Source organism: Oreochromis aureus, linkage group 3 (genome assembly GCF_013358895.1).
Source record: "Oreochromis aureus strain Israel breed Guangdong linkage group 3, ZZ_aureus, whole genome shotgun sequence".
NCBI classification, from domain to species: Eukaryota; Metazoa; Chordata; class Actinopteri; order Cichliformes; family Cichlidae; genus Oreochromis; species Oreochromis aureus.
This window is the reverse complement of record NC_052944.1, coordinates 23,444,826-23,456,521: the sequence shown is the minus strand read 5'-3', so window position 1 is coordinate 23,456,521 and position 11,696 is coordinate 23,444,826. Positions and strand designations below refer to the sequence as shown.

Sequence of the window (11,696 nt, the reverse complement as noted above, 5' to 3'; positions counted from 1 at the left end):
CAGGTATTTGGACATGCCGTACTGTAATCTGGACTCTCACCATAAGTCATTTGCAGAGAGGGCAGAATGGGAAAGTGACCAGGAAGCAGCACCGAGGGACCCGGTTGCTCTCCCTCCTCCTACATGCGGCATCTGCTCCATTTCGCCTTGGTCACTGCCTGCTCTCCTCCCCTCTCCCTCCCGCCACGGGCTCATATCGAATTATGCTGTTCTTCTCTTTCGTCTCCTGCTCTCCTGGCCTCCGCTGCATCTGCCACCTGTTTACTAGGACTCCCACGGCTCACTCTTTTATCAGCCGTTACACCTCCTTTGGCCTCCCGCAAGTCTGTTACTCTTGACGAGCATCACCTGCTGCTGTAGCTCGCTCACGCAGCAGTTCCTCCTGGTGGCTGAAGTGTTTCATTGCAGGGCGGCGTGCCTTGTGTCCGTCAACACCGAGGCTGGCCGCCGCTGAAAGATTTCTTGTTGAGAGGCGTATCAAGTACAGTGGGCTTAATAAGTGTTTGGACAGCAGCATGAATTGGCTCTGTGCTCTTGTTACTGCTGATATGTAATGACTCAACATTTATGGGGTTAGAGTGTTAGACCATGGCCACTAAAACAGCCTGCCTTACTGTGGTAGACTGGTTGGATTACAATTCCATACAATAAAAAGCTTATTTATAATCCTGAAGGAACGTAAAATGTATGTCACAGTTTTCTGACAACAAAAAGAGGAAAGAGCGTAAAATCAACCAGCAATGAAAGAGTACGATATGCAGAAGCATGTCATTCTGAGTAAATGTGGAAATAGTATACTGGGAAAAATAACATGGAATAAAAAAGGTCTAATCTTTTGTTACAATCCATCTTTTGCAACAGATAAAGTTTTTTACGAGTGCTTTTGTTGAGTTCAGTTTTACCAGGCAGGTTTTTGGGTGAAAATACTCGTGAATAAGACGGGGTTTTGTTCTCAGCATATCTATACCCATACATCTCCAAAGACGAATGAAGCTCCCCAGGAGTGGCCGGCCAGCCAGAATCCAGAATGGCATCTAAAGAGCTGCAGGCCTCGCTTGCCTCAGTTAAGTTCAGAGTTCATGATTCATCAATAAGAAAGAGACTGGGCAAAAATGGCATCCATGGGAGAGAATCAAAGGGGAAACGACTGCTGACCACAAAGGCTCATCTCACATTTACCAAAAAACATCTTGATGATCTCAGAGACTTTTGGGGAAATATTCTCTGGACTGACGAGACAAAAGTTAAACTTTTGGAAAGTCTGGGTACCGTTACATCTGGCATAGAACTAGCGCAGCATTTCATTAAAAGAACATAACACCCTAAAAGTTAAACATGGTGGTAGTGTGATGGTCTAGACCTGCTTTGTTGCTTCATGTCAGCTTGTAGTTCTTAATTCCAAGTTTAAGGGTGATTACCTTTTCACACAAAGCTGTGTAGGTTTGGATCATTTTCCTTTAAAAAACAAGATCATCATTTAAACTGCATTTTGTGTTTAATCGGGTTATCTTTGTCTGATATTAAAATATGTTTGATGATCTGAATCATATAAATGTGACAAATATGAGGAAAAAACAAATACTTTATGCCAGTGCATTTTCTAAAATTGAACCTTTACTTGTTCATCTTAAACTCTTGCATGGGATTATCAGGATGCTTTCATATACTCTCTGTGGGAAAAGTACATTAAAAAGCAAATACAAACTCGACTTAAATCAACTTTTGGTTGGTTCACGTTGGTCAGTGGAGTGTCTCCAGTCAATAAAGATGAATAAATTAAATGCTTCTGTTACACTATTTAGTTTTGGAGTACATTTGTTGTGGATATGAATGTAGATAATCGATAATAAAATGCCCGAAACAGAAGTAGCAGCCACTTTCCTCTCAGTGAAGCACCGAGTTTACTCATAATAAACCCAGTATAACCCCTTAACGTCGCTTTGTTTCCCGCGCTAAACATCCTCAAAAGAGACAAAAAAAAAAGATGCCGTGGGAGGCATCCAATCAGAATCTGCCATGTTGGGAGAGCGCAACCAATGAGAGCGCTCAGCACGGAGGAAAACTTGGCTGTGCCTGGAGAACAATGAGGCGGGCATCACCGCGACGAGAAAAACCCCGAAGTTTCTTTGGAGGGCTCCTCCGTGGCCACCCTTAAACTGCCCGAGGGAGTGAGTGTAACGAGCGGGTACCTCTGCGTGTAACACCGGGGTGGTGCGACCGGGTGGCGGTGCTCGCCTTGGCTCGACAAGCTTCGCTGAATTTCCCTAAAAACAAAAACAAATTGACCTGCACGCGGCAGTAGTTCGGGCAAATTAAAACCCCCTCACCCCCCCTCCGTTGCTTCGTCTCCCGGCACTCCTCCTCTCTCCCCCCTCCTCCTCCGGCTCCTGATGTCAAACCATTTTGCATACCAACTTCCGCCCCGCTCGGCTTCCCTTCCTACTGGTCTGCATCAGCCGGTGAGCAGCTGATATGACAGGAGGGGGATACTGATCACGCCGAGCCATGAGAAGCTGACTTAAAAACTTCATTTGGAAAGTAGGCGGATGTCGTGTGCGACAGATACCGGTCGGAGAAGGACTAAGGGACAGGAAACGGAGCAAGAAGAAGCGCATATATATTTATATTTACATCTAATATTTTTACTTGATGCAGTGGGATTTGCTGCTTTCGTGTGAAGAGGCGGACCTACGAGACACTGCGAGTTCAATATGCTGAGGCTGTCCCCGGTGTTTGTATACTATACGTGGAAGTACATAGACTATTTTCTTCCAACTCACTGCTCCACGTAAGGATTTAACAGAGCACTTGGTATTAACTGTAGCTCCCGGATATCCTCGGCTGCTACCATTTTTTGAGTCTGGTTTTGTTTTGGATAGGGAATTCCTACACATAGGCTGCATGTGCTTCCCTCTAATACACAACCTGGTCGTGTTTGGTAGCTAACACATATACATACATAAATATATATTTTTGAATCCATAGATTTGGATATGGGGTTCTCGTTTGTCCTGCCTCCCAGCAGACACCCCTCTGAAACAGCCAGTAAAGCCATTAGAGGCTATTAAAGTGATTTCTTTTTTTTTCTTTTTTAAAAGAAGGGCTTCTTTCAGGGTAGTTTGGCGAACAATGAACTATTATTTCGTGGGCTTTTTCCACGCTCCTGTGAGGTTTTGTGCCGGCAGTCAGTGACTGGCTCCTGTTTTTAGCTGTTAGCCTGTAGTCCACTGCAGGATTATTATAATTATTGTTATCTTTTGAAGTTAAGGTGCCTCTTTTTGTCGTGACACCACATATTTTCCGCTTTAAAAAAGACTAGATTTTTTATTTTTACTGTTTTGGGTTTTTTTTTTTAAATCGTTGGCTGTGTTCACCAGTCTGTCTTTTTTTTTTTTCTGGGGTATTCCCCCCACCACCACCTGTGATTTAAATCTCCATCTACACTGTCAGTCCCACGGATTACTAGATTTTCACCTCATTTCCACAATGAGTTACATCCACAGGGTAGTGAATGTATTGCTACGTGGACTCGTCATCTATGCGGTACTCGGCTTGGAGTGCTCTTACTCGAATGATCTACCCAGCCGCTCGTCTGATGCTCAAAACGTAGCCACCACAGGTAAGCGCAGTCCATGTCGGACACAAGTGTCTCTAATTTATTTACGCATGTACAGCGTTAGCCCCCACACTCACCCCTCCCCTCCCTCTGTCTCCCTTTGGGAAAGCCGAGGAATGCCCTGCGCAGCAGCCTAATGGAAGTGATGCATCTTATGTCGACTGTCACCTCTCTGTCTCTTTTTCTGTTTCTCTTTTTTGGATTCCTCTCCTTTTTGTTCATTGCTGAGGAATGCGTGACATGACAGCAATGCAGGCTGCCCTCACATCCGTGCCATCAAGGCTGCTGTGATGACATGACAGGTGCCCTTATGGTGTTATAATCCACAGCATACCTCTATAATGCTGTGTGTTTTGAGCCAGGTTGATCATTTCCAGAAGGCCACAGGTGACTAAACCCTCCCCAGCTAAACTGTACTGTTGACATAACCTTATTAGAGTAGGATTTCCATCTATTTGCATCCAGGCAATATTTTGAACCAGGCCCTTTTTTATACACCACACTGTCCTGAACTGAGAGCATTATAAAAAAGCCTTGTACTTTTTCCTCCTCTGTTTTTTAGAGTTAACTTGACACAAGGACTGAAAGGGATGCTGAAGCTAATAAACAGCACCTGGCCCTGTTTTTTTGGGCCTTTATTGTCGAGTTTAAAACGATACACCGGTTGGTTTGACTGCATACCTGTGTAATGACATAACTCTTTGTGTCTAGAGGCACTTGACATACAGGTAAATATATATGTATATAGGTGTTTGCTAAGTAATCATATGGTTATGATTGAGCAAATATACATTTCAGTGTTATGTAACCGACCTCACTGAATCTGAAGCCTCATGTTGGAGAGCAAATTAGTAAGCTACAGTATAAGATATTTAGTGATGGTTAGTGTTGGATTACTAAGGGGGTGGATCGCTTCTTTTGTTGTTCTTTGTGTAGTGCTTTCACTGGGGAACCCCTTGGAACCTAATAATTATGTAAGTGACAATGATCTGAGTACAGTGTTATACTGAAGGCATTATACCTGGATATGTTCATATAGATACTTTAATTGTGGTGTCCTTGCTAATGTATCGGGACATCCCTGCATCCCTTGTTTATGACTGTGTGCTGAGCCTTGATAGTTTGTGGTAAGTCTCTGGTGACTGAACTGAGCATTTAAAGGAGTATTTCAACATTTTCAGAAGCATCCTTTTTCACTCTCTTGAGTGGGACCTGTTGCCAGGCAATCGGTGGAAAGTCCAGGAAGTTGCAGTCCACGGCCAAGAAATAGTTGGGTGCTTTTACAGTGCACTTTTGTACACGTTTAATCAAGGAAGATATAATGTGTTAATTGGGCTTTAGAGGTGCTGGTGGATGGATTATGTCACCGTTGGACTGACTCAGTTTGTTTGTTTCCATTATGCAGGCTTCATGTGAAGCTATGAGCTAACAGGCTGCCGGCTGACAGATGAGAGTGGGATAACTGTTTCCTCCTAATTTTCTGCAGAAAAAACACACATGCATTCAGATAAAGGACAAATTTAAACAGCTATTTCTTAATCCTGTTAAGTGAACAAGCTCATGCATGTATTAATGGTTTGACTAACAATCAACCAAGTCATTCTAGACCAAAAAAACAATATATATGAATAAACTATATTTGTTGGGAAACCTCTGGAGCATGTAGATGGTCAGGGCAATCGTACTTAGTTGATTTTTTTGTCACCTGGACTATCTGCAGACATCTCAAGCCTGCTCAAATGAGCTTTGTCATCAGAAATGGTAAATGGTAAATGGCCTGTATTTGTATAACGCTTTTACTAGTCCCTAAGGACCCCAAAGCGCTTTACATAACCAGTCATCCACCCATTCACACACACATTCACACACTGGTGATGGCAAGCTACATTCAAACAAGTTATGCACCCTACCGGTAACACAAAACAGTTCAAATCAAATGCTCTTTACGGGAATTAGCTTTAAAAAGACTGTTTATTCCCATTTCCAGCATTTTTCCTAAGCTATGAGTTGACAGTCAATGGGCTGACAAACAGGAATCAACCTTCATCCTAACTCTTGGTAAAAAAAATATACAGGCATTTGAACAAATGTCCAACTATTCCTTAAACTTAGTCTGTTAACATGAGTGTCCAAAGCCATGAACAACAGATTTGACTAAAAAATAAACTCAGTCATATCTCTGAAGTTTTGCAGTCCTGTTGCTGCTAACTACATGGCATTAACTTGTCCACCACATTAATTCTACATGCTAAACTATAATTTTGCTATGCTACTGTTCAGCAGTTTGTTTAACTGCTTATACTAACAATAGTATAAAAAGGCATAAACTGGCTAACTAACCCAGCAGTAAAATTTTCTTAAAGTTAGCTAAAAGCCATGAACTAATAATCAGATCAGAGAAGCTAAGGCTACTGAGGTTTTGCAGATATGTGACCATTAACCATGAGATGCTATCTTATCCGCAATTTTGAAAGTGTGGCAATCATGATGACAATGTATTGTTAAGGGAACAAGGCCCCGGTCATACAGGTAAAACCTTCTAAAATGAAAATGGGTATTTCCCAACCAGTTGGCACATGGTTGGTTACAGTCATTGTTAAACTGACTTTTAAAGCCTTAGTGGTGCAGCCCTGGAAACTATTTAATGACCCCTGGCAACCATGGGTTGCTAGGAAAAATATATATTTCTCGACTGGTTGGAGAAAACCTCTTTGGGATTGCTTCAGTCATTAGCAGATTGTTGTAATGGTGACATCTCTGCAAACACTTGCTAGCTATTATTTGAGCGATAGTGAAACTATGTGACAAGTTGGAAATGGACTGGTTGCCTTCAAAGTAAAAGTTGCACCTTTTTGAAATAGGTTGACTGCAGCGCTGGGGCACAACTTATATTCATTTTCAAGTTTTTCTACCGCTTGATTAGAAGTTAGCAAGTATTGCAGGCAAGCTGGAGTCTTCCATGTTAACTAAGGGGGTGACTGCAAAAGTCTGCTAGCAGCCAAAACAATCACAAGGAGCTTTTTGATGCAACACCCTCTTTGTTGATGTCATCCAGCAACAGGTAGCAACCCCCAGGAACCACTCAACAACCATTATCCATGTGTGACGGCCCATGAGAAACCTTAATACAAAGAATCCAAACAAGGTCTATTTACAGGGAAAGTACGGGATTGTACTATTTCAGAGATGGGGGTTAGGATTCCTGCCCTACGTATCTGATAATCCTTTACCAAATACCAAAACTTAAGCATATCATTTGACAGCTAATATTTGATGTTTTGTTACGCTTTGTAGCCTTAAACTCCACCCTAGTTTAGTTCTATTCCTCACTTGCATCTTCTGACATACCCTCACAGGTGGATTTTAAAGTGGAAAGTTGTCACTGAGACAAATATTAGCATTAATTGTTATTACAATTCTTTAATCGCATGAAGGTTAATTTCAAATGTTAGTTTTTGGGTTAGTCTTTGACTTTTTGCACTTAGGGGTGTTTGCACAAACTCAAAATGAGCTCTGTGCTATGTTAACAAAACACTGGTAGGCAATCCAATTGAAAACACACAAAAAGCCTCATGAATAAAGGCCAATAGACTAATTTATATCTTTGGTGCATCCGTGCATGTCTGTAAAACCTGCTGAAGGTAATAAACCTTGCCCCAGACAGCTGTTAAGCATTTGCAACTGTTTACAAGTGTCAAGCTGCTCCTGAAAAATCAACCCGGAGTTTTACAGTATATTGATTAATAAGGCAAAAGCACAGAGGTCCTGTTCCACAACAGCATGACAGTGTAAATACGAACCAAGGGATGATATCAGCTCTCTCTTCTCATGAACAAGAAAACTAATGAATGTAGAGACGGTGGTGACAGGAAACAAAACCACACCATTTCCCACTCAGTACTGTGGAAAGGTCAGCTTTTCATTAAAAGGTCAGCTTTCCATGAAGGTGGCCTTTCGATAGTCTAAGCTGAGGGAAAGCACATGCTATATGCTATTGCACCTTTTCACCTTACTGGTTCTTCAAAACCATTAATAATGCATTTGTCATTCAACCATTTACACACACTAACGGTGGCAATGCTACTATGCAAACTACTTGCCTGCCACTGGAAATAACTTTAGCTTCAGCCTCTTTCCCAAGAATACCTTAGGATGTGGAGAGGCTTGGGATTAAACTGCTAGGCTGACAATTGGTAGACAACCTGCTGTTTTCCCTGAGGCATGACCTATCTCAGTTTCTATTTGTATGTTTAACAAGTCCCTCAAATGTCCTTGTTTTTAATGTATTTTTAATGAATCTTTAAAATGCTTAGATGCAAAACAAAGTTGCATCACATTTTATTCTTATGATAGCTTTGCTTGCTAAAGCTAGCAAACTACAAATGTTACATGGAAACTGTAACATTTGTAGTTTCCATGGAAGGTGCCTAGTTGTCTGAAAACACTAACTATTAACTGAGCGGTCGTAAAACTAAAAAGCGCATCTTCCACGCGATCTACTGCAGCAGTCTGTTTGCAGCCAGCAACCACTCACAAGCCAGTTGGGAAATAAACTTTTTCCTCCTAGTGATGTTTGTCAGATGGTCAACGTCCGCTCTCTAGGCCTGTGTGACTGTGGCCAGATTCCCATTTCGAGCCCAGAAGGAGACGTGAGTGACCGCAGTAATCTGGTTGTTTGGGGAATACTCGTTTTCCCTTATGACGGCTGTTTGCCATCTAGTCGCTCGAGCGACGCAGTCTCGTGAGACTGGGGCCTTATTCACTTGACCCGTTGTCACCATGATCGTTACAAATGCAAAATGGAAAAATTGCAGTTTAGCATTAACGCACTCCAAAAGTTTGTTTAGGGAAGTGACTCATTAAATATATAACCACTTACAGTGTACATATTGCCCTAGCATGTTATTACATAAAAAGCTTTTTACTACTTATATTTGTTGAGGCACATATAAAGCCATGAGCATATAGGACCAACTGCCCACATAACTGAACTATTTAATAGCTCGTGAGCATATTTGTGTACCAGTAACCAGGTGTTTTCATATTGAGCGCCAGCATCTTTGTTGAAGTTTACAATTATGTGATTTTAAAGTTACTAATGAACTTGTATCAAAAGACAAAAAGAGGAGATGAAACTGGGCATGAACTAGTAATCACTAACAGTGGTGTTGCAGATAACCAGGGACACACAAATTGAGTTGAAGGTCATAGTGAACAATGGTTTTTGTGACGCATTTGTCTTTAAAATGAGTTAAAGTAGTACAATGTCCTGCAGTGCTTTGTTTGTAAAACAACACCTTTTTCCTCATTGTTGGCCTTTTCAGCTATGAGGAGAATCTGGTGTGTTATAAATCTATCCAAAATCAGCATGTTTTTCTAACACAGGCCAAATCCACACCAGGTCTAAACAATAGGAGTCATAAATCATCACTGGAAGCAAACTGGGTATAGATTTTTGGAAAGTCAGCAGAAGATGCAGTAAAAATGGAAGAGGTGTTTGCGAGCACGCTCTGTAGAGCGCTACAGTGAACGTGGTCTACCCTTGTTTTAATAGTTTTGTGTATTTAGCGTGTTGGCGTTTCAACAAACAAAGCCCTTCCTTGTGCCTGCAAGGAACATCCAGTGTTGAAATAATGTGCCCGCTCACTGATAGCTGAATCTGATACAGGAATCCCATTTAGTGTAGACTTTTTTCCAACCTACAGATTGAGGTTAATTACTGACTCGATGTATTGAAGCAATCGTGATTAGATCTCTCTCGCGCCCAAAGCTTGGCCAAGTTTGGAGAAAGTTTGCTCCGTATCGCTTTGCTTATATGGCTAAATCAGAGGTGACATTGGTTATCTCAGAGCTCAGTGGCTGCATTGTTAAAGAGATTTGTTTGGAAAGGAGGTTCGGCATTTGCCTATCTTGCCAGTGCTGGCTCAAGTGCTGCGGCAAGCATGACAGTTTGCATTTTATACTGCTTCCACCACTGCCGGCTGGCCCCTGCTCTATCAGACTAACACACACGCACACTCGAGGAAAGACGGTCGAATTTGGGGGTTGTTCAGGGGGCTGATGACAAAATATCAGCGTGAATGTGAAATAAGTCACGATGTTCTTCTGTGGAGTACAGCTCAACACGCAAAGCCATTTCCATTTTTTGACAAGAACAGACTGTTCTGGAGGGTTTCTCTGGGCAGGACTGTTACCAGCCCACATAGTGCACTGATTTCCACCAAAATGATCCTTTGAACACTTCACATTTCCATACTGCACTAGTCAAAACTTGTATGATGGAAATGGATCAAATGACTGTGAGTAATGTAAAAGTTGCTTACTCTAAAGTTCCTACAAGTCACCAGCTGGATTTAACTAGGCTAATTAAGACCCTTACATTATATATTTACTTCAGTCAGTTGGTTTCAGCCAGCATCAGGTTATTTAAGCCTAACTGATACAGTGAGTAACTTCTCATGTCTTAAACAACTGCATCGGAAGATACACGGTTGTGTAAAATGGGTTCCTCCATTTCAGAAGGGTCAATTTATTGGCCGGCATCAAGCAAATGAAAACACCTAACGAGACTCATCAGGCTAATAAAACTGGGTTAACTCTGAAACACATGATTAAAACCTGGAAGGATAGTTTTGAACCATCTTTGAAGAAGAAATGTGGCTGATCGTGAGATCACTTAAATCTTTGAAATAAAAACAAAAATTAAAATCAGCAGTAGAACTCACTAGACTCAAATTTGAAGCATTTCCGCACATCTCCAAAAGTTGATTCTGTTCATCTGGACGTAGTGTTTTCAGTGGGAGAAACGTTTCGTCACTCATCCAAGTGACTTCTTCAGTCTTCAGACTTGGATGAGTGATTCTGTTCACCTGGATGAACAGAATCAACTTTAGGAGATTTAATTACCTGGATGATTGAGCATGCATCAAGACATTTCCACACATATTCAAACTCCAGGGATTTGTACTAAATAGCTGTGAAACCTTAAGAGAACCACTTATCAGTGAGACTAATTTGGAACAAAGGGGTCAGTTTGCCTGATTTCTTCCCAGTATGGTATGGACATATTCCAAGATAACAATGCAAGGTTTAGTTTGGCTCAGATTGCAAAAGCGTGGTTCAGGAAGCAAGAGAAATCTTTTTCACACATGGATTAGCCACCAAAGAGTCCACACCTTAATCCCACTGAGAATCTTTGGGATGTGCTGGAGAAGCCTGCACGATGGTCCCACCGTTAACACAAAAGTTTTGAGATAACACAGTGCAACTCTGGATGGAAATAAATGCTGGGACATTGCAGCAGCTTACAGAAAAACGTCACCAACAAACCCCAGTGTGATCAAGTGTGACGTTTTCAGCTCTTAGTTATGATGACATGTTGGCACACACCAAACCAGAGAAAGTTAGCAACTAGACGGGCTCTGCAGAGCACAATGTGTTTGCCAATTAGGCATGACTAACTTAGCTTTGTGCCAACGACAAGGCCAATTTGCACCTCTTTAAGTGGATCAATGTTGACGAGATATACCGGTTTTGGAGGGAAGGCGCTTGTTTACTCCAGCGAGGCAGTAAGCAGGTATTCCAACAACAGCACCATGTATGGCATGTTGCTGGCATAAAAGTCAAAATATGCAAATACTGTTTTCAGATAGTGCTGAAATACTTATCACTTTAACATCTTATTGTTGTTGTTCACAGCATTGTATTTTTCCGTCTGTGTTGTGTTTACAGCGTGTATTTGGTGTGAAATCCCTTTGCCAAAAAAAACACACGGGTGTGGTCATAGGTAACACCTCATCTCAGTCACAAAGCCACAGTTGCAGCACTGCTCTGACACAAGTTGCCTCTTTGGGTTTTCCCGAAAGTGGGCAACTGCTGCCCGTCTCAGTTGGAGGCTTTAGGGTGGTGATCCAACCTAATGAGGCCTTTCACCAAACAAACAGACCCCTCGAGTGCATTTAAAATTTTATCCACCGTGCTTCCTGTTGTGGCTGTGGCTTTAGAGCGAACCTTTTTATAATTGTGGCCGTCGCTAGAAGTCTGAGCCAGACGATTTGCTCTAGCGTGCCCGCTGTCAGCA

At 41.9% G+C, this 11,696-nt stretch overlaps 1 protein-coding gene across 2 annotated transcripts in view; it reads left to right on the top strand.

The window, feature by feature from the left end:
- The first annotated feature begins 2,061 nt into the window (after positions 1-2,061).
- The window catches only part of stim2b (stromal interaction molecule 2b), a 56,955-nt gene continuing 47,320 nt past the window's right edge, over positions 2,062-11,696 (top strand). Inside the window, exon 1 of one of the 2 annotated variants that reach the window (XM_031749384.2) lies at positions 2,062-3,619. In XM_031749384.2, the coding sequence (XP_031605244.1) occupies positions 3,487-3,619 (133 nt within the window). In that variant the 5' untranslated portion in view covers positions 2,062-3,486. The remainder of the gene's footprint in view (positions 3,620-11,696) is intronic. The other variant, XM_039609661.1, reaches the window with a different exon arrangement.